This window comes from Notamacropus eugenii, chromosome 2, assembly GCF_028372415.1.
Source record: "Notamacropus eugenii isolate mMacEug1 chromosome 2, mMacEug1.pri_v2, whole genome shotgun sequence".
NCBI classification, from domain to species: domain Eukaryota; kingdom Metazoa; phylum Chordata; class Mammalia; order Diprotodontia; family Macropodidae; genus Notamacropus; species Notamacropus eugenii.
In genome coordinates, this window is record NC_092873.1 from 381,830,139 (window position 1) to 381,856,980 (window position 26,842).

Consider the following 26,842-nt stretch of genomic DNA (forward strand, 5'->3'; position numbering starts at 1 on the left):
TGAGCTAGTGGATTGCTTGGGTTCAGGAGTTCTAAAGTACAGTAGGCCAATGTGATCTGTTTGCCTTGTGTTTTGTCTTTTGTTCTCAAAGAGGACCATGACATCAGAGAGATGATGACCTACCTTGCAATTAAATTGTACTTGAGTGATGGAGGGCTATGCAAAGTCAGCAGCCTCACTTTCTCCTCCAGAGTCATCTGAGTCCAGTGCGCTGATATAGATCAGGACAACTGGAGATGGCCAAGCATGCGATGGGGCCTTGTCCTTTTTAAGCAAAGGTCTGATTTTTCACTTTGAATGAAGCACTGCCTTTTCAAGTGAAAGACCTATTTAAGAAGTGAATCAAGGATAAAAAAAAATCATCGTGGGAGAGGAAGACCCTCATTGGGTATCATGCTTTTACCTGAGTGAGTTCTACCTAGAGGAAGGCAAATTTTCATAACTAAAATCTGCTGGGCACCTTGGCTAGATTTCTTTCTTTCTTAAAGACCTTGGTTTGGTACAAAGTAAAAACTCAGTAAAAAATTATTTTTCATTTATTCATTCGTTCTCAATCCTACTAAGTGTGGCTTGTTCTGAGGCCCCTTTGTGATGTGTGCCTAAACAACAATGGCTAGTTAACACTTTGATGATGCATTTTTCAAAATAACTACTTAAAAATTTAGAAAATGATTTGTGTATGAGAATAGTCATACAGAATAACCTGAGAAATTCAAACATTACTCCAAAATATGTCTATTTATGTTATTGTTAACAAAAAGAACTACCATTAATACAACAGTTTAATAGTTTGCAAAGCACTCTGCATACTTGCTCTTATTTACACATTATCCCAGCCCCACAGGGGTAAGTTTATGGGCATTATTATGATCATTTTACAGGTGAGGAAACTGAGACTGGCATAGATTAAGAGAGTTGTTCAAGGTGGTGTAGGTGGAGGTTGGAGATTTCAGTCCAGGTTTTCCCAACTCCAAGTCTCTCTTTTATTCACTATAGCAAGATGCCTTTTCGTTCTTTACACAGAGGTGAGAAGAGCCTGTTGTTGGTGGGATGGGAAATAGCAGGGGTTACAAATAAGAAATCAGCTCTGAAGTGGAAAGACCTTGGAAGCCAAATAACAGAGTAAGGAAATAAGTGGTAAGCCTACTAGGAAACACAGAGTTTGGAAAGAGTGTAAAGGTTTAGAAAGAAAGTTTGAAGGAAAAGAGAATTTTTAATCAGAGGCTAAAGAAAATGTAGAATAATTGCTGCATTGGAGATCAAGAAGTACATAGCCCTAGGTAGGATATATTCTTCATCTCTGCAGGTCACTGAGCCGCAGAAGGAAAGCTTTTGGGGAAGTGGCAGAGGTAAGCCCATCTGGGGTGCAATGGATAAGCCTCACCCTGGAGAAACCATCTTCCAAGTGGAATCACTTCTGCTTGGTTAGTCTGGCACTAACATGAAGGGCTCTGGGAGTGGAGAGCCACTAGGTTGTCTAAGGAGGGTCAAATCAGCTGACATCAGAAAAACGGAGTATGCTAATGCTCCCAAGCTGTTCAGTATGGCATCTACCCCATGAGTGGCTGCTGCAGTTCCAAGCAAAAAAGACAAGGAGACTCGTTCTCAAAAAAACAAAGAAAAAAAAAAAGTAGAGTCTAGTTAGAAGATTTCTGAGGTCATCATACCAGGTTGGAATCCAATGGAAAGAGCACTATTTCTGGAATCAGAGGTTGTTGTTTCTTATTTAGCTGTTTCAATTGTGTCAGACCCTTCATGAATCCATTTTGGGTTTTTCTTGGCAAAGATCCTGGAGTAGTTTGCCATTTCCTTCTCTACCTCATTTTACGGATGAGGAAACTGAGGGAAAAAGGGTTAAGTGAGTAGCCCAAGGTCACATAGGTCACATAAATGTCTGAGGCCTGATGTGAACTCATGAAGAGTTCAGTGAGAGGCCAAGCCCCTAGGTTCAAATTCTCCTTAATGAATAATACTATGTGTGCTCTTAGCAATTCACTTGATTTCCATAGATCTCATTTTCCTCTGCTGACAAATGAGGGACACAGTCACTATGGCCTCTGAGGTCTTTTCCTGTTCTGATGAGGAACTCTAAGCATATGAATCTCAGAATCCAAAGTGAGGCTTCTGGTGGGACTAATGAAATGAGGCAAAGGCCACAGACACAGGTAGGCAGTGACTGAGGTAATAAGGAAAATTAGAGGGTTTTTCTTTTTACTACCACCACTAGCACTGCTACTACTACTACTACTACTACTACTAGTACTGTTAATACCACTACTACTAATTGAGCTGTAGATAAATGTCATTGACCAGAATGTGGCTGGATCCTGCTAGCAGATATAGAAGGTGGTGAGCCATGAGAGAAGTTAGTGGGTTGTCAGTAGTTTCCATCTTGCCCTTTAATATGTATCACCTGTGAATACCATCCATGCCACCCCCAGACTTATACAGAGTGATCCAAAGTGGGCTACCTGAAGTTTAGGGGACATTACTGGTCCATATTCACTCAAGATCACCAGCCCCTTTGAGGGATCCACTTTTTCTACGCATGTAGAAACACAATCAGTTCAAAGCAAAGGCATTTAATGAACGAGTTTGGTTGATAGCCCATGGAAGGGCTCATTTTGGAGCAGGCTCTGTGCAAAGTGCTTGAGATATAAATTAAAATGTTAATGAGAACAATAGCTAATCTTTAGTAATGCTTTAAGATTTGCAAAGTGGTTTATAAATATTATCACATCTTCACAGGAATACAAGATAGTCCCAAAGAACTCATGATGAAAAATGCTATGTGCCTCCAGAGAAAGACTGATGTGGTATGAATGCAGACTGAAGCATACTATTTTTGCACTTTCTTTTCTTCTTTTTTTTTCTGGTTCAAGTTTTCTTCCACAAAATGACTAGTATGGAAATATATTTTACTTGATCACACATGTATAACCTATATCAGAGGGCTGACTTTCTCAGATAGCATTTGGAACTCTAAATTTAAAAAACCAAAGGTTAAAAATTCCTTTCTACATGTAATTAAGGGGAAAATATTATTACCAAACCCAAGGAAGTATTTTCTCATTTTCTCCAAATCTGGGAGGTAGGCGCTATAATTCATTCCATTTTACATATGAGGAAACAGGCAAAATGAGGCTAAGTGACTGGCCCAGGGTCACACAGCTATTAGGTGTTAAGGCAGAATCTGAAATGAGGTCTTTGGGATTCTATCTTGGTATTCACGTTGTCCTCAGGGAAATTACATGTAAATGGCAGAAGACAAGACATGAAGAAGAATTGGAATGGGGTAAATAAAGGAAGTGCTATATGGATCCTGGTGTAGAGCTGGTCAGAAATGGCCTGGAACTCAGATTCTAGACAAGAAAGAGGGAAACCTCATTCATCTGGGATCAGTACTGAGAGAACAGAGTTCTGGTAGGAGAGGTGGGAATGAGGATAATGAGCAGAATGCTAACTTTCTGATGGCTCAAGTGTCCGTATTGTTGTCCAGGCAGAGGACAACCTTCCAGAAAACAGTCAAGACATCTCAGCACTAGGGCACCCTCAGCTTTTTAAGCCCCAAACTTGTGGAAATGAGTTAGAACATGAAAAGTCAAAGGAATAAAACCAAGTCTAAGAGGCTAGATCCTTTTGTTCTCTCTGCCTACCCCTGATAGGCCTCATTTGTGCCTTTGTTATCTATATCTATATCTACAAATGGCAAACAAGGAGCTATCTTATCCATGTGTCCCAGTCTGTGTTTCTTGATCTGAAGGGAAGCGAATCTGGACAAGTTCACATCCTTCCTCTAGTCTTCTCTCCTCCTCTGGTTCAGTTCTTATTGTATGTTCCTTCTTCTGCAGATGCCTGGAGATGAGAAGAGAGGTGTCACAGAACAGTCTGGTCACATCCCTCCCATAAAGCTAGGCTGATGAGAACATGTAGGGCATAGGGCCCATTTCCTCCCTCCCTTCTTCACAAAGTAAAACCAGTGCCATTCTGTGCCCAAGTCTCATTGTCCCAGCAGAGTCATAATCTCTCCTGTCTTCAAATTACCTCTTCTTCAAATTGTTAAGGCACTTCTTATATATTTCTGGACGCCGGAAACACATCAGAAATATGAATGCAAAAAACAGGACCATAAGGAGACCAACGCCTAACCCAATCCATGGGTTTGTACTCACAGACTCTGAAACAATAAGTCAAGATCATTCAGCATCAATCTGTTACTGAGAAGGGGGATAGACGCTTGGAAAGGAAATATGTGAAGTAAAAGATAGTAGGAAGGAGAAGGGAATAGGAAAGTGGACTAACAGAGACTCTGTTCCTTATAGAACTTTTTGACATTTGGGCAAACAAGGAGGAAAGGGGATGGGGATATGGAAAAAGGGTGATAAGGAGAGAAAAGGACCTACATGATTTGAACAGAAGGCAGAGATACAGAAATGACAGGATAAACTATGACTAAAACATGACAATAGGCAGTACCTGGAGGATCTTTCTCCTGGAGCATCAGTCATTACTAAGTTCCTTGAATTCTCCTCCATTTCCCCCCAGAAAGTCTTCCTTCTCCCCAAGTGTGCACCCATCCTCTTCCTCTAGGACACCTCCTTACCCCCTATATCACATCTCCTCTCTCTCTGATCAGAATGGACACACCCAGGAGGAGATCTCGTTCCTCCTTCATTATTTCAGGGGCACATTTAGCCCTCAGGGACTGCTCTTCAGTGCAGGGACATTCCCAGGAGGAGGGATGAGGAAGGACTGAGTGACTGACAAGCTCAGTAGTTTCACATGGTTCTTCAGGGAAGGTAGGTCTGTAATTCAGTCAGTCCTCTTCATTTCTTTAAGCTGGCTCTTGGGTGCATGACCTTGGGACAGGCCTTCCAGCCTCAGTTTTCTGACCTCTACTTTCCCCTTATGTAAGGAAAGAGCAGCTCTGCCACCCTCCCCTGGCCTCCCCACCCCTTACCTTTCTACTGGGCAAAGGGAGAGAGGAAGACAGGTTTTGGAAAGGTCTGAAGGTGGGAGAGAGGAAGGAAGTTTTTAAAAGTGTCCAAGCGTGTGAGAGCAGGGTGGGGTCCAAAAGGGGGCAAGTGGTTCATTTACCAGAGACAGTTAAATTGAACGTCTGAATACACATGTTTCCTGAGGCTGATCTGATGGCAATTTCATAACATCCACTGTCTTCAGAGGTCACACTCATTAACATCAGAGTCTTATCATCAGGGACAGACAACCTCCCCTCATATTCTTTCCTGGGAATGATTCTGGTTGTCCTGCTCTCCCCTGGAGAGAAGGTGAGTAGGAGCAGATGCTTAGATAGCAAATACAGTTTAAGCTCGGTCTCCTTTGTTATATTTTGGCCCAGGTGGATCAGAACATGCTCTCCTTGGGTTCTGTGCAGAGAGGTCACTCCTTTTGAGGTGCAGTTGCCTGTGACAGGGTGAAAATAAGACTCATAAGGGCACAGGAAAGGTGGGCCCCACTTACCAGAGGGAATCAAAAAGGTAGAAAGGTGCTGAGGAAGGACCTGCATGTACCACAGACATCTCCAACTCCCTGTAAAATAAAAGTCCTTGTCTTCCTCTCCAAACCTGACCTTTCTCCAGACCTTCCCCTTTCTGTTGATAGCCCCTCCATGAGCCCAGTCCCCGGATCTGGAGCCTTGGATTCAGCCTTGACATTCCCTCCCCTGCTCTCCATGGCCCATTGATGTCCAAGTCTTGTCTCTCCTCCCTCTTCAGCCCCTCTCCTATATGATCCATTCCTTCTGCTCACATGGCCTCCCTTGGTCAGGCTCTCACCATCTCTCATCTGGACCATTTCACATCCTCTCATTCCATCTCCCTGTTTCTGTTCTCTCTTCCTTTCCCAGTTCATCCTCCCCAAAGCTGACAAAGTAATGAAGGCACAGCCAGGCCCATTCCCTCCCTCGCTCAAAAATATCCATGGGGAGGTGGGGGAGGAGGTTCTATTGTTTCCAGGATGAGAATACAAACTCTGAGCCTCCACAATCTCTTCCATTTTCAGCCTCTCACATTCTTTCTTCCCCTTTATACATTTCTCACTCCAGACAAATGACTATCAGCTTATCCCCAAAGTTTTCCTTCCATTTCCCATTTCAGGTTCTTTACCCAGTCCAAATAGCACACCTTGCATCTATCTGAATCCTCTGTTGTTGTTCAGTTGTGGGTCCTGTTTGACTCTTTGTGACTCCATTTGGAGTTTTCTTGGCAGAGATACTGGAGTGATTTGCTGTTTCTTCCTCTAGTTCATTTTAAAGTTAAGGAAATTGAGGCAAAGAGTGTTCAGTGACTTGCCAGGGTCATAAAACTAAGTGTCTGAGGACAGATTTGAACTCTGGAAGATGAGTCTCCCTGGCTTCAGGCCCAGTACTCTATGTACTCTGGTGCCACCCAGCTGCCCCATCTGAATGCTTACTTTTTTTTTCCAGTCAGCTCATGGGGTGGGTATTATCATGTTTTAGAAAATGGAGTGGAATTGGAGTCAGAGCATGGGTTTGGTACTAGAGAATCAGGAGAACCATTCTCAGTGGAATGGTGGTGATGGTAACATGAGATCTTTTGTGGGACCAGGTTGCAATTCCAGCTCGGCTCCTTCCTTACTCTGTGACTGTAGAGAACTTACTTTCCCTTTCTAGGACTCCTGTTTCTTATTTCTAACATGAGGCAAGTGAAGTAGATGACCCCTAAAGTCCCTTCAGTCTCCAGGACTAGGATGCCAGACAGAAGCCTAGGATAAGGTAGAGGAGCATTTCCTGGGCATGGGGACACTGGGAGGTGAGGTGACTTATTCAGGGTCACACAGACAACGTAACTCTACCTAGGTGGATAGAGATTTAGGAAGACCAGAGGTCAAATCTAGCTTTGGCCACTTGTATGACACTGGCTAGTCATAGAGTAACCTCTATATGCCTCTGTTTCCTCAACTGTAAAATGGGGATCACAAGAGCATCTATTTCACAGGGTTGTGGGGAGTTTCAATGGAGATACTATTTGTAAGCATTTAGCACTGTGCTTGTATATAGCAGGTACTAAATAAATGCTTCGTTCAGAAGTAGGGCTAAATTGACATAATAGGATAGGTTAAGCTCGCTTAATATATTAGTGAAGGAAAAACATTGACTTAAAGGGTCTGGTAATGGGGGTCATTCATGTGTACCCAGAAGGGATAATAGAGGTCATCGAGTTCAGTTCCCTCATTTACAGAGGAGGAACTGGAAGCCCGAGGAGCTTGTCCCAAAGCTCATACAGCCCATAAGCAGTGAAGGCAGGATTTGAATTCAAGCCCTAAGACTCTTAGTTGAATTCCTTTTTCAGTCTTTCATATCTCAGTTCCTATGTTTGTGTCTATCTAGAAGAAGATAGAACCTCCTCACATTCTGTTTAGGCAGAACCCCTTACCTGTAGGTAGGAAATTACCTGTGTCAATTTCAGTCCTGCCTGGGGAGGGCAGAGGAACAAATGAGATTTCACCTAACAAGTATGGAGAAAGGAAATGTAAGTTTGGAGAAGGCCTGAATGGTCTTTTCTCTTTCTCAAACTCAGTAAGCCCAAGAAAAGGCTAATTACCAGCCCATTCCAGCTTTCTCTTCCCTTGAAGTTTACTGTTTCTGTCACAGACACCATTATCCTGCCCAGTAACTCAGGACTGCAACCACAAAGTATCAACCAATGACTTGGCACCCCTGCTATGTAATTGTTTTTCTTTCAGTTTGGATTACTTGATATTAACATGTATGTATGTATACATATATGTGTGTGTGTGTGTTTGACTAATACACATATATTTTAAACACACTCATAGACATAGATATCTGTGATATCTATCTATCTATCTATCTATCTATCTATCTATCTATCTATCTATCTATCTATCTATCTATCTACCTATGTACCTCCAATATGCCATTAGTGCTTTCTTGGGGACACTCTATACATACACACACATTTATATATATTAATGATACATTGGATAGTACACAAATTTAGATATATCTATCTTTATAGACGTAGAATTCTTCAGGTTATAATGTATAGGGAAAACTTATTATTTTTGAACCTAGAGGCCTGAACTAAGAGTGATGGAGAGATAGGTGGAAGACCAAATGCAGGTTTTATGTAATGAAAAAATAATATCCTAACCATCAGGGCTCCCTAGTTGTACAATGGGTCATCTAAGCAGGCAGGAGGGGGTCCTTCTCACTTTAGGCCTTGAAACAAAGACTGGATGAATACTGGTCAGTTTTATAATGGCACAATTTCTTATAAAATCTGGGTTGGACTCAGTGGCTTCTAAGGTGACCTCCATCTCTCAAACCTAAGCTTCTTTCCACTCCTTCATCCTTAGCAGGCCCCTTTCCCTCAGTCCTTATTACTAAATGAGCTTCCAAGTCTGCAGGTCCAAGGCAACCTCAGAGATTCATCACTTTGGTGTGGCTGATGAGCCACATTAATAAAGGGAGGAAAGTTGCCAGATGCTGGCACATTGAAAGGCCATGGCTCTCTCTGGGGCTGGCCCAGCCCAGACTTTCCCTGATAAGTGGGGCTTCAAAAGAGCACAGGGCTGGTGTTTGTGAAATGTATACTGAGAAGGCATCTCCAGTGGAAGTATAGTTCTGTTAAGCAGTGCAGGTGACATAGGTCAGTGGAGCAGTGCCTTGTCTCACCTGATCTCCTCTAGCTGTTCTCAGCTCTTTGGTCCTCAGACCTCTGGAGTTGAGCCCTCATCTGTGAGGACAGGGAGGGTGCCCAGCAGCTTTCTCACCTTGTACCCTTCATGATGTCCTTTCCTTCTCCCTTGCTGTCCAAGGTATTTCCAAGTCCTGGGACCTTGTCCCTCCCCTCTCCCTTCTCTTCCTCTTCTTCTATCAACTTTCCATCCCTCACCCCTAATTTGATGAATTCTATGTTAGAGACCCAGAGTAAGGCCAGGACCAGTTGGGGATGACCACTTACCTCTGACGTGACAGGGAAAATACAGCAGAACCCCGAGAAGGAGGAATAGGACCAGGAATCTCTGATGCATGAATTCGAACATTGCTCTAGGCTGTGTGCTCTGGGAAACCTCAGTACTTTTTCTGTGATGGCCTTTTCTCCTCCTTCCAAGTAGTCTTCCTAGGACAGTAACATACAGTCTTCTGAACAGGTGCTCCCTTCATTTGTATACACAAAAATCCATCCCACTTATTCAGTCATACTCCAAACTAAATAGTGCATGCTATCTCCTCTGAACCCAGCCTATGTTATACATCCAGCCCAGGAATCCACCAGGAGGCAGGGACATCCTATTAACTGCTACGACAATGGGGTCTCCCTCAATCTCCCTGCCCCTGGAACTCTTCCTCTTCTCCCCAGAGACCTTATCCCTAACCTCCCCCTTGTCCCCAATTCATCTGCTCAGTTTTAGAACTCAGCTTAGGGTTGGAATGCTCAAGATTGGTGGGTGGATGAGTGAGAGCAAACTCACTTAATCAACTCTATCTAGCCAGTCCCCTGCTTCACATTCTAGCCATCAACTGGCACCTACCCTGGCATCTTACCATCTACCACATAGCCCTGTAGCCACTAGTAATGCTCCTCCTTCCCTCCACCCCCACCCCAGTTGCTAGAGGCATGGAATGGAGCACCCAGTCTGGAGTGACCTGATAGAAGCTGTGATCCTGGGCAAGTCATTGAACCTATGTTGGCCTCAGTTTTCTAACCAGTAAAATGGGGATAATAATTAGCTCTTACTTCCCAGGCTTGCAGTAAAGCAGCTGGTATATAGCAGGTACTTCATAGATGCTTGTTTCCTTCCTATCCACCCCTTTTTATTCTCTGTTCTGGAGACAGTAAAAAACTAAGAACACTCTTGCTATTGGAAAAGACATGGCAGTCTACTGAGGTTTCCATCACCATCTCTGTGATTCTCCAGTCAAAATCTGCCTTCCATGGTCACTTACTACCCTACAAATGTCATCTCCCCCTTTAACATGTAAGAATCTTGAGAGCAGGATCACTTTTGTATATATGTATCAGTACATACCTAGTACTAGTTCTGGCACATAGTCGGTGGTAGATAAAAACTTTTTCATTCAGTCATTCAAAGCCTTACCCAGAATCTCACAAGTGGAATGGTTGGTAGGGACCACAGAGATCACTTATAGCTCAGTGAGAATCTCTTCTATCAATCAATCATCTTACAAGCATTTATTAAATGATTACTATATACAAGAATCCATGTTAAGCAACTGGGGTACAAAGAAAAAGCAAAAATAATCCTAGACCACAAAGAGTTTACATTTTGCTGCTGCTGAAAGCAGCATGTGTAATCAAGTACATATAAGGCACATGCAGTGTAGATGGAAGGTAACCTGAGAGGGGAAGGCATTAGCAGGTGAAGGAACTGGGATAGACCTTCTGTGGAAGGTGGCATTTGAGGTGTTTCAAAGGAAGCCAGAGAAGCCTGGAAGAGGCACATTCCTGGCATGGGGGACTCCAGGGAAAAGGAATGGAGACAGGAGCTGGAATTTCATGTTCAAAGAAAGCAGGACATTATGCCTGGGAAGTTGAGTGTAGAGGAGTAATGTGTAAAATGACTAAAAGGCTGGGAAAAGGCCAAGTTGGGAAGGGCTTTCCATGCCCCCATCCCCAAGGAGAGGTAACAGGGAGCTCCTGTATCTTAGTAAGTGGGACCAGAGATGAGGGCAGTGTGGGGGTGCCATGATCAGATTTGTCCTTTGAAAGGATCACTCTGGCAGCAGTGTGAGGCTGGCTTGGAATGGGGAGAGACTTGAGGCAGGCATAAGAACAGGAAAGTATTTCAGTTCAGGTGAGAAGAACTGAGAGACTGAAGTTGAGTGGTCAATGAGTGAATGGAGACCTTTAGTAGGAGATGTGGAGAAAGAGATGACAAGGCTTGATGACCGACTGGGTAAATGGGGTCACTTAGAAAGAGGAGTGGAGAAGACCAGCAAGAGTTCAACCTGGGTGATCAGACTGAATGTTGGTGCCAGGGACAGTGACAGGGAAGAGAAACTTTATAGGTCTTTCATTAACTAAGAATTTTCCCCCAAAATTTAGCAATTGATTTTTTTTTCAGTATTCAACAATCACTTCCATAATTTTAAATTTCATCTGCTCAGTTTTAGAACTCAGCTTAGGGTCTGTTTCATTCTGCATTCCAACTCCATAGTTCTTTCTCTGGACGTGGATGGTATTTTACATCATGAGTCCTTTGGAAATGTTTTAGGTCCTTGCATTGCTGAGAAGGGCTAAGTCTACAGTCCTCCCACTCTGTGGCTATTGCTGTGTATAATGTTCTCCTGGTTTTGCTCACTTCACTCAGCATCATTTAACTAACCATTTGGACACAATGCACAGCACTGCTGCTCTCTTTTGATTAGCCCAGGAAAGACTCATTTCCTCTAGGAATTAGGGTGGTGCTTACATTAGGGTCAGGGACCTTGAATGGTCCACCCAAGATCAATAGTCTCCTTCTCCTGTGCTGACCAAATTGGGTAATGATCAGAGGAGAAAGAACCCTTTGATTCCTTCATTTATTGGAAGTCCCTCTGTTCAGATGGAGGGACGTCTTCCCATGCCAGATGTCTCTCTAACTCCCCAATCAGTCTGAGCCCTCTCTGTTACCCTCAACTTGGTTTAGCCTGTCTGCCTAGACAGTGTTACTGGTGTATGGCAGCTTCACATGCTACAGCTTCCTGGAGCCACAGGGGAGAGTTGAGCCCCAAGCAGACACCAAAGGTGGATGAGCAGCCCTGAGAAGGGCTCACAAGCCCTCACACCAGAGGGGCCACTGTCTGAACACCCCAAATTATTGGATGAAATGAGGAAATAGATGACTTCGGAAACACAGAAAGATGTATATGAATGGATGCAGAGCAAAGGAATTATAACTGGAACAACAATTGATAGTACTGCATCAATGATTAAAATGAGCCCTTTTGAGGAATTTTATAAAATGATAGTGAATGAAAGGGCAGAACCAGGAGAAGAATTTATTGAGTAACAAGAACATAAAATAAAATAACCATTCATGACGCTAGGACTTATGATGAAACATGCTATCCATTACAGAAATGTGAGATTTAGGGAGCAAAATGATGGGTGTGTGGGTGCGTGCCTGCGTGCAGTGTATCCTTTGACCAGAGGCCCCACCTGAGGACCTAGAGGGCCAGAGCTGACCTGGAGGCTGCAGTTTCCCCACCCCTAGCTTCAGCTCCTTCCCTCTCTGAGGGCTAGAAAAAGAAATTGTTCTGGAAAATTTTCCAAGCACAAGCAAACCTCCTCGCAGGACTGAAGTCACTGTTGTCCTGTGGTTTTCTGGCCTGGATGGGAGGGCCATGGTCTCCAGGCTCTATGTAAGGAGGGGGCTCAGCACAGCTTTCCTCCTCATTTCCCACCACTTCCACTGCTTTCGGACTTTGTCTCTCGGGGGGTAGCGCATCCATGCCTGTCTCTGGAGATGGGCAGAGCAACGCCCTGGGACAATTCCTATCTTCCTACTTCTACCGACCTTCCCTAACACCGCTCCGGGGCACCCGGGTCCCCCCAGCCCTCCCAGGTTCGCCACTTGGAGTGAAAGGGGAGGGGGCCTGGGAGCAGATTCCCCTCCACTTCCCGCGAGTCTCTCAGTCTCTCGGACCCCACCCAAGGTGTGATCGGAGGAAAAGACAAAAGCCTACAGCACCCGGTATTTCCAGCCGGGGCTCCCATCCAAGTACTAAGCAGACCCGACCCCGCTTATCTTCTGAGACCCGGTGGATTTAGGGTTAAATTTTCCTGGGGCACCAAGACCCCTCACCACCTTCGCTCCTGTGAGTACCCACCAGCCCAGGATGAGGCCCTGGGGGAACTTCCCCTCTGCTAACCTGGTTACACGTGGCTCCCTGGTCAGTCTGGCCAGTGCCCTTCCTCCCTGGCGCTGACCCTGCCCCACAGAAGACGGAAAATTGGGTCCCTGTCCCGGTCACTCGCGGCCCGGAGTGAGCTCACCCACTGACCAGCACCGATCCGCTTCGCCACCTCACCTCGGACCGCGCACCACACATCCGTCTTGCACCTCAAGCTGCGGAAGCCCCTAGATGTCCCAAGTGTTCCTCCTTCCCCGGTGTTCCCCAGCAAGACACGAGATCCTATGGCCCGCCTCTGGGATCCGTGGACGGCCCCCCCAAGATCCGCCCATTTCCTTTTCCCTTCTGCTGCCACCCTAGTTCCTGATCTCCCTACCTCGTGTGAGCCAGAGAAAGAGCTGGAGAGGGAAAGGGAGAGGGAGAGAGAATAGACATGATCTGATATTCTGATATTCCTCATCTCCAATATGCTAGCTGGATTTTGACACGGACTGAACTTTTCCAGATTGGGTGTCAAGTGGAGTTGATTATATAATCAACCCAATTACAAACATTTATTAAAGTTGCCTACTATGTGTCCAGCAATGCACTAGGATGAAACTGAAATGGTCTCTACACTTAAGAAGTTTCTATTTTGTCATGTGAGACACAATGTGCCCTGTATGCCTATAGAAAAGACACACAACTATAAAATAGTTTTGGTAGGAAAAACTCTAGTAGGTGGAAGGGTGGTAGATAATGTAGAAGGTAACAGTTTAAGGAGACTCTTGAAGGGTACTAGGGATTCAAGGGGGTAGAAGTGAAGACAGAGAGTGCTCCAGGGATGGAGAACAGACAGTGTAATGGCATGGTGACCCGTGAAATATTGTGCATGAGCAGTAGTAAGAAGGTTGGGTAAGCCGGACTCCAGAGTATATGTGTGTGGGGGGTGGGGATGGATAAGGAAGCTGGAAAGATAGGTTGAGATGAGGTTATGAAGGGCTTTAAATGCTGAACAAAGGAGTTTATATTGAATTCTAGATGTAATAGGGAGCCTAATGGAGTTTATGGAGTGGAAGGGTTATAAGCTGGGCTTGAGGGCAACTAGGTGGTGCAGTGCACAGAGCCCTGAACTTGACTCATTTTCCTGAGCTGGAATCTGCCCTCAGGCACTTACTAGCTGAGTGACGTTGAGCAAGTCAATTTACCCTCTTTATCTCAATTTCCTCATCTGTCAGATGAGCTGGAGAAGGAAATGGCAAATCACTCCAGTATCTTTGCCAAGAAATCCCCAATTGGAATCATGAAGAGCTGGACATGACTGAAATATGACTGAAGAACCACAACAAGGGCAGACTTGGGGCTTAGGAAAAACCATTTTGGCAAGTGTGGAAGATAGACTGGAGTGATGAGAGGCTAGATGCTGGGAGACCAATTAGAAAACTACTAAAGAAGTCCAGACAGGAGGTGATGAGGGCCTGAAACTGTAATTGGAGAAAAGGGGGGGGGGGGGGGGAGATGTGGTAGAGATATGGCAAGATTTGACAAATGATTGAACATTTTTGATGAGTGGGAGTAAAAGTGGAGGATGACATGAAAATTGCCACTTGGGTAACTAGAATGATGACAGCAATAGAAATAGAAAAAGGGTGGATTTGGGGGGAAAGATAATGAATTCCATTTTGGACAATTTGAGCTCGAGATGCTTAGGATACATCCAATTGGAAATGCCCAATAAGCAGCTAGGGATGTGGAACTGAAGGTTAAGGAGAGATAAAATAGATTTCTACATCCAGGAGGCATCTTCATAGAGATAATAAAATCCATTGGAGTTGGTAAGATTAGTTAGTGAGAGAGAGAATAGTGAGAACCAAGAACAGGGCCCTGCACAGAGCCTTGGGGACACCACACCTATAGTAGGATATATGGATGATGATATCAATCACAAAGGAGGTGGAGGAAAGGTTTGACAGATTGGAAGAGATCCAAGAGACAGCAGTGTCACCAAAATCCAGAGAAATGTTTGCCTTCTCTTTGTATTGCTAGTAATTAGCAAAGTTCATGAGAAGTGGTAAGTGCTTAGTAAATGCTTGTTGACTTGACTTGAGAAGAATATCCAGAAGGACAGGGCATTCAGTTCAAAGGCAACAGACAGGTCAAGGAGGATGAGGAAGGATAAGAAGCTTTCAGGCTGGTCAACTAAGAAATCACTAGTGACATTGGGAGAGTGGTTCAGTTCAGTGATGGGATCAGAAGGCTGATCAGAAAGGATTGAGAAGTGAGTGAGAGTAGAGGAAATAGCAGCAAGGAGACTTGAAAACTTTTCCTAGACATTTGTCTTAGGGAGAACAGACAGGATGATAACTAGAAGGGATGTTAGTGTTTAGTGTGAATTTAAAGATGAAGGACAGTGGTGAATATTTGTAAGCATCAGGAAAGAAACACTCCCTGGAGAGAGATTGGGGAAGATGGGGTGGGGATGGACAGTGTCAATATCACACATAGACTGATGTTAGGAATGAGAGTGGTCATGTTCTGTCACCAGCTTCATGAATATAATCTGTGTCCCATCAGCTGATTAGACACAGAGAAAGGTTACAACAGGGAACTGATTAGTCTTCTCCTTTGGGGGAGGGAGGGGGCGCTGATAAGTAACTATTTGATATGTATATCAAGAACACTAAGTGCTTAATTGAATTTGGTAGTTGTATCTTGATATTCTGCCTATGCAGGCCTGAGTTTGACCCCTTAGACAACAGGTTCACCTCTACAGTGTCTTCAGTTCCTTCATCCTATCTATGACTACACCTGACCAAATCCTCACCCTGGATTACTCCCACCTGTCTTGTCTCCTTCATTCCTCCTCATGTGCTGCTGAGGACGTCTGGAGGAAGTCACAAAGCCAAGTTCATTGGGGCTACTACAAATTTACTACTGCATTAAATCCATACTTTTACTCCTCCCTCATCAATTCTTTTTATCTGCCCCTCACCACGGTGGGTGCTCAGATCTCCTCTTGGTTTGAACCTTTCACTGCTGACATCTGGTGACAGACAATAGTGTAAAGAAAGAGGCTTCTACCTTTTTTCCTATGAGGACAAAATAGAACCCTGTGAAAATAGGCCTCAGTTCTTTCCTTTCCTTGGTATTTGATGTGAAGTGGTTAAAGATAGTGAGTCATTGGTCCACCAGTACTTAATAGTGTAAGGGGAAAGAAGACTTGTGGGGCTCCAGACCAAAGAAGCCCAAGGGTTCATAAGCATAAACCTTGAGGGATGCCTTCTAGGATGCTAAGGAGTTGGTGCAGCTAGCCTGGTGCTGGGAAAGTGATCCAAGAGGCTACTCTGTATATCAGTATGTAAGATATATACTGTAGAAATGAAAGGCAATTTCAGAGGATAGAATCTAGAAGTAGGGAGAGTGTGTATGCAGGTGTAATTTAATCTGAGATCTGAAGGAGGTCAGAGAAACAAGGATGTAGAGGTGAAGAGGGAAACCCTTCCAAGCATGGGAGACCACTTAAAATAGAACAAAATCAGGAGGGAGCTTTGTGTGCAAAGAGCAAGGCCAGTGACCCTGGATCATAGAGTTGGTTCTTGTCTTTTGTTCTTGAAGAGGACCAAAATGACATCACCATGATAAAGTCAAGTTTCAGATCAAGTGTGGTTGATCAGAACAAAACAAGCTCAGGAAGCTCTAGCACAGACTGGGTACACATAGTTTGTGTTAACATTTGGGGTGGATACTCCAAATTTGCACATCTTACAATTACTTTGTGTTGTCTCAATTCTACTTTGCTCATAGACCACCATGCTGAGTGGTCCTGTGCCAGTGTCTCCCATGTGGCACAATCAAGTCCAAAGTTCTTGAGAGAGACCTTGAGAATGTCCCCATATTGCTTCTTCTGCCCCATGCGAGTTCTCCATAAAATACTCTTTTTTGGCAAGCATACATTTTGCATTCAAACAAAGCGGCCAGCCCATCGGAGCTGTACTCTCTAAAGCATTGTTTGGATGCTTGGCAGTTCACCGCGAGCAGTGTCTGGTACCTTATCCTGCCAGGTGATGTTCAGAATCTTCCTAAGACAGTTCAAATAGAAGTGATTCAGTTTGGTGCTGGTAGGCTGTCCATATTTCACAGGCATACACACAATGAAGTCAGCACAACAGCTCTGTAGACCTTCAGTTTGGTAGTCAGTCTAATGCCTCTTCTCCCCCAAACTTTTCTTTGGAGCCTCCCAAACAGTGAGCTAGCTTTGGCAATGCATGCGTCAAGCTCATTGTCAATGTGTACATCCTTGGAGAGTCCACTACCAAGGTAAGTGAACTTATCCATAGCATTCAAACCTTCTCCATTTGTTGAAACTGATGGTTCCATGTATGGATGGTGTGGCGGTGGCTGATGGAGCACCTGTTTTCTTGGTGTTAATTATTAGGCGAAAATTAGCATAGGGAGGAGAAAATTGCTCCATGTTTGTTACAACTCAGCTTCAGAGGCTAAATTGTGTGCACAATCATCTGCAAACAGAAAATCATGCACCGACACTCCTTCCACTTTGGTCTTGGTTTGTAGTCTTATCAAACTGAAGAACTTACAATCAGTATGGTAGTTGACCTTAATGCCTTGTTCATCCTCATGGAAAGCGTTTGAGATCATGGCTGAAAACATCATGTTAAAAAGCATGGGAGCAAGCACACAGCCCTGTTTCACTCCATTGGTGACTGGGAAGGCAGGAGAGCATTGTCCACTATCCAGACCCTGCGCAAACATGTTGTCATGAAATTGACGTACAATACTGATAAAACTTCTCTGGGCAACTAAATTTAGACAGAATTTTCCATAAGCCCTCATGACTAACAGTGTCAAAAGCCTTGATCAGATCTACAAATGTTGTGTCCAGACCTCTGTTCTGTTCTTGGCATTTCTCCTGGAGTTGTTGGGCAGCAAACACCTTATTGACTGTTCCTCGGCATTTTCTGAAGCCACAGTGGCTCTCAGGTATATGATCATCTTCCAGGTGAAGGATCAGCCTATTAAGGAGGACTCTAGCAAGAACCTTACCAGCAATGACTACGAGACAGACCTACGCTGTGATTGTCACAGGCCAATCTATTCCCTTTACCTTTATAGGGATGGACAACGGCAGCATCTTTGAACTTCTTGGGCCATAACCTCCTCTTGCCATATAATCTGGAATATTTCAGTCAGCCTTTGTGTGAGCAATGGTCCTCCTAACTTGTAAATCTCAGCTGGAATAGAATCAGCACCAGGTGCTTTGTGACATGAAAGGACCATAATCACTTTCAAAACCTCTACTTCAGTTGGAAGTTCAGCTAAGGAGGGATTGACTTCAACCTGAGGTAAATTGTCAATGACCTCAGCATGGATTGAAGATGGTCTGTTGAGAACACTATGGAAGTGTTCAGCCCACCTCTCTAGAATCATGTCCCTATCCATAATCATTGTGGCTCCATCAACACTGAGTACTTGTGATGCACCAAAGGTTTTTGGTCCATGAATAGTTTTCAGGGAATCAGAAAAGTGCATTGCATTGTTACTATCAGCAAAAAACTGAATTTCATCTGTCTTCTTACTGAGCCAGGAATTCTGTATCTCTCTAAGTTTTGCTTGTACTTTGCTTTTTGGAATTAAATACTGCCTTCTTCAAGGTGGATAAACTATCCTGCTGGTAAATCCTGTGAAGTTCTCATTTTTCATTTGGCAGCTTCTGGATTTCCCTAACATTTTCATCAAACCAGTCTTGGTGCTTGTGAGTGTTCTGAACCAGATGGGCAAATGCAGTGCTGTGCACCAAATCTCTGGAAGCTGCCCACTCCTTTGTGCTCCACTGATGCCAACTGTGTATTGGCTCAACTTTCCCTCCAAGTTAGCAACAAACTGTTCATGCTCAGAGAAAAGTTCTAATTTGTTGACATTAATTCTTCTAGTAGTCACTTTGCTTTGGGGGCAGCCCTTTTGATGAATGTGAATATTTAGCTTGGAAAGGATTATATGATTTTATTCTGCTCAGGGGAGTAAAGCACAAGAAGGCTACAAAAGATTATGAAGGTGTTCAAATGCCAAAGAGAGAAACTGATGTGTAACTGTCATGGTCATAAAAAACACTAGTTTAGTGAGTAGAGGGATGGCTTAGTCAGACTTGCACTTTTGGAAAATCACTTTGGCAATTGTGTGGAAGATGTACTAGAGTAATGAGCCATGAGAAAGACAAGGCTGAGAGAAGGTTCTGGCCATGGTCTAGGAATGATATCATGAAGGCCTGCATGTGGGGTGTTGGCTGTGTGAAGGATAAAGGGCGTGCTAAATGAGACTGAGCAAAGAAAAATCCTTTTCTGGGTCATAGATGTAGAGCTAGAACATAGGTCCTTTAGTCTATTCCCCTCATTTTGGGAAACAGGACTAGCAAGGTTGTGACGTGCCTAAGGTCACATAAATAGTAAGTAGCCCAGCTAGCATCTGAATTTGGGTGCCTTCACACCAAATTCCCACTGTGAGGGGAAGTATAGGATGCCAGCGAGCTGGGAAACCTCTATGCTTGAGTCTGCCATTCCTACCGCCACTGTGGTGATGGCCAGGTGAGATAGAAGGGAAAGGAAAAGCCTACAGTATGCCCAGGTGGTCTCCCAACCAAGAAGGAACCAGGCCCATTCCTGCTTAGCTACTGTGACCTAGTGAGTGGAGGGTGACATTTTCCTGGCCAAGCTCTTGCCACCTCGGTTTCCCCTCAGTTCCCAGGGACAGTGAGGTCATCTGGAGCTGTTTCCCCTGGCTGACCCAGGATGACTGGAGATGGTATGAGACGTAGTAGGAGACCATTTTATAGATAAGGAAACAGTGGTTTAGGTATGTTGAGATTTGTCTCAGTTATGAGCTATTAAGTCAGAGATGGAATTTTTGCCAGTGTGGTTTAATTTCTAAATAGAAGATTCACCTTTTCCTCTTCTTCTTCCCCACCCCATCTTTTTTCTTATCATTTTTTTAAATTTAAAAAAGAAAACAAGCATTTCTATAGCATAATAGAAAAAAGATGATTGCTTATGGATCAATACATCTATAATGTACAACTTGCTATTCCTTTTAAATATATAATAATATTATCATGGAACTTTCTTTTTTTCTCCCCCCTTCCCCCACCCTAGAGAGGACTATTCTTCACACACATGTGTGCATATAACATATGCCATACATGTTATATATAACATACATGTGTATATACGTAAAACCATATTACACAAGCTTCTATTTATCATCTTTCTTCTTAGGTCTTTTATAGTTAATTTGAGTATCTATAATAGTCAAAATGACTTGGTCATTCAAAGTTCTCTTAAAACAATATTGCAGTTACAATGTTCTCTTGGTCCTGCACATTTCACTCTTCATTTTTTCCTGCAAATTGTTCATGTTTTTCTAAGATTGACAACCTCATCATTTCTCATAACATAATAGTATTCCACCACAATCATATAGCACAACTTGTTTAGCCATTCCCCAATTGACAAGTATGCTTTACACTTGTGTAAAACAAGTTTACTGTAATCATTCGCTGCTGTAAATCGTATAGGTACTCTGTTCCAGTGATTTACCTTTCTATTTCTCAGTCAGTATCAGATAATTTCGATAATTACTACCTCATAATATATGGTATGTTATTGATTATATGGTATTAGATTAGAAACTATAAAGACCCAAGTAGAAGCCTTTACATATTTTATACGAAGTGCACTTAATTACAGTGTTAGGGCACAGGAGTTTTTAACATTATATGTAATACAAATGTGTAAAATGGCATTGCAAAACAGAATAACACTAGACATCTTGAGCACTCCCCAAGGTGGAACATGTGCTGTAATACAAGCCTCCTGTTCTACCTGTATCCTTAACAAATCCCATAATGCCACCAAATTATTGCAACATTTGAAACCCAAAATTACTGCCCTGGAGCAATCATCAAATGCTATGGATGAGGGGTGGGGAATCTATAGCCTTGAGGTCACATTGTGGCCTTGTAGGTCCTTGGGTGCAGCCTTTTGACTCAGTTCAAGCTTGACAGAACAAGTCCTTTCATTAAGTGGATTTGTTCTGTGAAGTCTGAATTTAGTCAAAGGGCAACACTTGACGACCTAGAGGGACACATGAGACCTTGATCCTGCAGGTTCCCAACCCCTGCTATAGATTTTTATCTTCTCAGTAGGGGTGCAGTGGAACAAAACTGTAGGAATTGCAGTCATTTTCCTATTTGTTTTATTATTTTCTTGCTTATGTTTCTGTTGCTATTTTGGATTATGTCTTCAGTGTAATTCAGTGTTGGGATCCTCTGTCACCTTCATGCTAACAAAACCACTTGTGCCCCCTCAGGGAGCTTCGTAGAAAATCATGTTTGAAAGAACGTCTGAGCAGGTCAGGAGAGGTGGAGTTTATGGTGGTAGACAGAGCCTAGGAAAGTGACCTGGAGTCTAATAGGGAATGGAAACTACCTGCATTCAAGTTAAACAGCAACAGGAGATGCAACTGTCCCATGGGAACACTTGCAAGTGACTCTGGGCCATCCCTGGCAGTAAACTTTCTTTTTTTTGTTTCTGTATGATACCTGACCTGGCCTAGGGTTGGTGTGAGGAGCCCCTTTTCTCTCCTGTCACTGCCACAGGGCTGCTCTCATGAGTAAATTGCCCTTCAACAATGTAAATGAATCCTATAAATATATGTGCGTATATCTGTATGTGCTTATGTATATGCATACACACACATATATACACATACTCCTAAACATATATTTGTATATATATATGTATACATATATGGTCAAATATATATGTATATACCACTCAGGTCTAGTCATCTTCTTTCCATGGAATGTGAATACATTCCTGTTAAGGTGGAACATTTTCTGTGACCCTACAGTTTTCTACTTAGAAATGTTAATGGTACCCTCTTACCTCTGAGAAAAAGACAAAATCCTAGTCTGGTATTTAAGACTTTCCACAGTCTAGCTACTACAGCTGTCCAGCTATTACTCTTTTTCATGCATTCCTTCTAATGGACCTGCTAGATATTTCCGACACACGACATTCTCTGTCTCCTTTGTCTGTGGAACTGCCCAGGTTGGTCCCCAGAACTGTAATGCCAGTACTTCTAGTCTCTTCCTCTTAGAATCCCTAATGTCTTTCAAAGCACCACTCAGGGTTCACCTCCTATCTTAGGCCTTTCCTGTTTTCCACAATTATTAGTGTTCTCTATTACTTGAAATAATTTTGTGGAACTTTGAATGCACTTCATGTCATTGATGGACATACTGTATTCCCCTTGTAGTAGATGACAAATTCTTTTTTTTTTTAAATTTTTAAAAATTTATTTATTTAACTTTTAACATTCATTTTCACAAAGTTTTGGGTTCCAAATTTTCTGCCCATTTCTCCCCTCCCCCCACCCCAAAACACCGAACATTCTGATTGCCCCTATCACCAATCTGCTCTCTCTTCTATCATCCTTCCCTTCCCTTGTCCCCACCTTCTCTTTTGTCCTGTAGGTCCAGATAACTTTCTATACCCCATTACCTGTATTTCTTATTTCCTAGTAGCAAGAACAGTACTCAACAGCTGTTCCTATAACTTTGAGTTCCAACTTCTCTTCATCCCTCCCTCCCCACCCATTCCCTTTGGGAAGGCAAGCAATTCAATATAGGCCATATCTGTGTAGTTTTGCAAATGACTTCCATAATAGTCATGTTGTGTAAGACTAACTATATTCCCCTCCATCTTATCCTGCACCCCATTGCGTCTATTCTCTCTTTTGATCCTGTCCTTCCCCAAGAGTGTTGACTTCAGATTGCTCGCTCCTCCCATTGCCCTCCCTTCCATCATCCCCCGCACCCTGCTTATCCCCTTCTCCCCCACTTTCCTGTATTGTAAGATAGGTTTTCATACCAAAATGAGTGTGTATTTTATTCCTTCCTTGAGTCAAATGTGATGAGAGTAAACTTCATGTTTTGCTCTCCCCTCCCCTCTTTTCCCCTCCACTAAAAAGTCTTTTGCCTGCTTCTTTTATGAGAGATAATTTGCCCCATTCCATTTCTCCCTTTCTCCTCCCAATATATTTCTCTCACTGCTTAATTTCATTTTTTTAAGATATGATCCCATCCTATTCCATTCACTCTGTGCTCTCTGTCTGTGTGTGTGCGTGCGTGTGTATGTGTGTGTGTATGTAATCCCACCAACTACCCAGATACTGAAAAGTTTCAAGAGTTACAAATATTGTCTTTCCATGTAGGAATGTAAACAGTTCAACTTTAGTAAAGTCCCTTATGACTTCTCTTTGCTGTTTACCTTTTCATGCTTCTCTTCATTCTTGTGTTTGAAAGTCAAATTTTCTTCTCAGCTCTGGTCTTTTCATCAAGAATGCTTGAAAGTCTTTGATTTCATTGAAAGACCAGTTTTTCCCCTGAAGTATTATACTCAGTTTTGGTGGGTAGGGGATTCTTGGTTTTAGTCCTAGCTCCTTTGACTTCTGGAATATCCTATTCCACGCCCTTCGATCCCTTAATGTACAAGCTGCTAGATCTTGTGTATTGTATTTCCACAATACTTGAATTGTTTCTTTCTAGCTGCTTGCAATATTTTCTCCTTGACCTGGGAACTCTGGTATTTGGCCACAATGTTCCTAGGAGTTTCTCTTTTTGGATTTCTTTCAGGCAGTGATCAGTGAATTCCTTGAATACTTATTTTGCCCTCTGGTTCTAGAATCTCAGGGCAGTTTTCCTTGATAATTTCATGAAAGATGATGTCTAGGCTCTTTTTTTGATCATGGCTTTCAGGTAGTCCCATAATTTTTAAATTTTCTCTCCTGGATCTATGTTTTTCCAATGAGATATTTCACATTATCTTCCATTTTTTCATACTTTTGTTTTTGTTTTGTGATTTCTTGGTTTCTCATAAAGTCATTAGCCTCCATCTGTTCCATTCTAATTTTGAAAGAACTATTTTCTTCAGTGAGCTTTTGAACCTCCTTTTCCATTTGGCTAATTCTGGTTTTTAAAGCATTCTTCTCCTCATTGGCCTTTTGAACCTCTTTTGCCAATTGAGCTAGCCTATTTTTCAAGGTGTTATTTTCTTCTTTTTGGGTCTCCTTTAGCAAGGTGTTGACCTGCTTTTCATGCTTTTCTTGCATCTCTCTCATTTCTCTTCCCAGTTTTTCCTCCACCTCTCTAACTTGATTTTCAAAATCCTTTTTTGAGCTCTACCATGGCCTGAACCCATGGAATATTTATTTGGGATGTTTGGGATGCAGAAGCCTTGACTTCTGTGTCTTTCCCTGATGGTAAGCCTTGTTCTTCCTCATCAGAAAGGAAGGCAGGAGATATCTGTTCACTAAGAAAGTAGCCTTCTATGGTCTTATTTTTTTTCCCCTTTTCTGGGCATTTTCCCAGCCAGTGACTTGACTTCTGAGTGTCCTCTCCACCCCCACCTCACCTCCAGATCTGCCCAGCCAGGGCTTGGGGGCTGAGATTCAAAAGCTGCTTCCCAGACTCAGGGCTTTGGGTGGGGGCGGGGCTGCTATTCAGTGAGAGATTAAGTTCAGGTGCTCAGGTGGAGGCAGGGCCACCACATGGGGCTCAGTTCCCTCAGGGGGTTTACGAGGAGACCTTCAACAATGGATCCAAGCTCCTGTATGCTTTGGGAGCCCTTGTCCACTGCTGCCTCTGCTGCTGCCTCCCGAGGGGGCCTGAGTTATGGGGACACCCCACTCCCCTCTTGGCCAGCCAAAGAGACCCTCTTACTGACCTTTGGCGCCTGTGGGTGGAGGGACCTGCAAGGCAGCTGGAGATTCTGTCCCTGAAGCATGCTTGGAATTGCTCCTCTTGGTGCCACGCGGCCAAGGCAGTGCTGGGCTCTGCTCCAGGCCTGGGGCGCGACGGACCTTTCATTTTGGTTTTTCAGGGCTCTCTGGAACAGAAATCTCCTCTGCTCTGTTGTTCTGTGGCTTCTGCTGCTCCAGAATTTGTTGGGAGTTCTTCTTTACAGGTATTTTATGGGATGTGGGTTTGGAGCTAGCATATGTGTATCTTTCTACTCCACCATCTTGGCTCCTCCACTAGATGACAGATTCTTGACAGCAACATACAGGATTCAAGATCATCTGGCTTGATTCTTGGATATTCTTTGAGAATGTAGTTAATAATCTACATCCAGAGAAAGAACTATGGAGTCTGAATGCAGAGCAAAACATACTATTTTCTCTCTTTTTCTTTCTGATGGTTTTTCTCATTTGTTCTGATTCTTCTTTCACAATATGACTAATGTGGAAACATGTTTAATATGACTATACAGGTATATATTCTTTCAGATTCCTTCCCATCCAGGGCAAGGGTGACAGGAGGGTGAAAAAAATTTGGAATTCAAAATCTTATCAAAGTGAATGTTGAAAACTTTCTTTACATATGATTGGAAAAAGTGAAATTCTATTAAGTGGAGAGAAAAAAAGAGAATATAGCTAATAACAGCAACTAGGCCTGGCAATTAGTCCCAGACAATGAACTGCCTGGTACAATCAAGATATATGCCATGACTAGATGCCAAGTACACACTTCCTATTTTTAAAATGATCTTTCCACTTTAAAAAATGGTATTTATTTACCATCAGCAAAGAAGAGGGTACACAAAACTGAGAAACTCTATTATGTGGTTTGTCTTTCTTCTTAAGTACATATCTAATAATTTCAAAATGTCATTTTCAAAACTGTGCTCCTCATCTGCTCCTCTCTCTGGCTTTCTATACTCTTCCTAGCATCAAACAAAACAAAACAAACATTTCAATGACTCTTTTGTTTTTCATTTCTTCCTTCCTTCATTATTTTAAATGTGGCATTCCTAAATCTACCTTGCCTCTCATTCCCACCTCCCTTTTCTTTCACTGAAGAAAAAAAAGGCCAATTATAACCCTTCTAACACAAAATAAATCAAGGAAAAGAAATTTCCACATTGGCTGTGGCCATAAAAATATGTTTTTCAATTTTTTCCTCAGTTCTTCCAGGAACTGTCATTTTCTGACTTAAAAAATTCTTTTTAAAATCTTTTTTTTTATTGTTTTTGTTTTTATTTAGCTGTTTTAAAAATTTTATTTTAGACTCAGAGGCAAGAACACAAATATGGAATAGAGAAAAGAAATAAAAACATATCATAAAGTTAAATATTGGAAGGTAAATACAAATTTAGAAATAAAAAAGCATGTCATGTGCATGGCAGAACATGAGATGATTCAATAGGTGTAACAATAAATTTTCATTTTAAGAAAGCTTGCTTGATAAATAATACATAGTCTTGAGAACATTCCATCTTTTGTTTGCTTCCTTGTAAGTTTCCTTGTGTTCTCTGCTGTGCACTTTTTTATTTTGTTTTTTCTTGATTTTTCTTGTTTTTTTTTGAGATTGTTTCTTATTTTTGTTGTTTTATGAATCTGAATCATATATACGAATTCCTCATAGATGTCAGAAATGATATCTTCATCAGACAGAGACCATGACATAGAGATTTCCCCTAGCTATTTGTTTCCCTTCTAATTTTATCTGCATGGGTTTTGTTTGTGCAAAAAAAAAAAAAAGAATTTTTGTATATTAAAAAATGTCCATTTTTCTCTATCTCTGGTCTGGTTAGGTATTCTTCTTTTAGAGAATCGAGTAATGTGTCATGAGAATAATACATTATGATCAGGTAGCATTTATACCAGGAATGCTGAATTGGTTCAATATTAGGAAAACTCTCAGCATTATTGATCATATCCACAACAAAACTAACAGAAACCACAAGATTATCTCAGATGCAGAAAAAGCTTTTGACAAAATACAACACCCATGCCTATTGAAAAGACTGGAAAGCATAGGAATAAATGGAGCCTTCCTTAAAATAATAAGCAGTATCTACCTAAAACCATCAGCAAGCATTATATGCAATGGGGAGAAGAAGCTAGATGCATTTCCAGTAAGATCAG

The 26,842-nt window shown here is 42.6% G+C and overlaps 1 protein-coding gene and 1 long non-coding RNA gene across 7 annotated transcripts in view; one reads left to right on the forward strand and one right to left on the reverse strand.

Moving 5' to 3' along the window:
• Nucleotides 1-26,842, forward strand: part of LOC140528962 (uncharacterized) — a 145,647-nt gene that overhangs the window by 69,420 nt on the left and 49,385 nt on the right. The window lies entirely within an intron of this gene.
• On the reverse strand, nucleotides 521-13,225 carry LOC140528960 (uncharacterized). The gene is made up of 6 exons (XM_072647322.1): nucleotides 13,043-13,225; nucleotides 8,970-9,128; nucleotides 7,434-7,487; nucleotides 5,098-5,424; nucleotides 4,045-4,177; nucleotides 521-3,855 (listed from the first exon to the last, which is right to left on the reverse strand). The coding sequence occupies exons 2-6, from the start codon at nucleotides 9,049-9,051 to the stop codon at nucleotides 3,726-3,728; spliced, it is 726 nt and encodes a 241-aa protein (XP_072503423.1). The 5' UTR covers nucleotides 9,052-9,128; nucleotides 13,043-13,225; the 3' UTR covers nucleotides 521-3,725.

Coding starts and splice junctions, on each gene's coding strand:
- LOC140528960 (XM_072647322.1), bottom strand. CDS start 9,051: ATGTTCGAATTCATGCATCAGAGATTCCTGGTCCTATTCCTCCTTCTC. Junction 5,425..7,433: donor CAGGACTGAAATTGACACAG/GTAATTTCCTAC, acceptor ACCCTGTCACAG/GCAACTGCACCTCAAAAGGA. Junction 3,856..4,044: donor CTTAACAATTTGAAGAAGAG/GTAATTTGAAGA, acceptor TCTCATCTCCAG/GCATCTGCAGAAGAAGGAAC.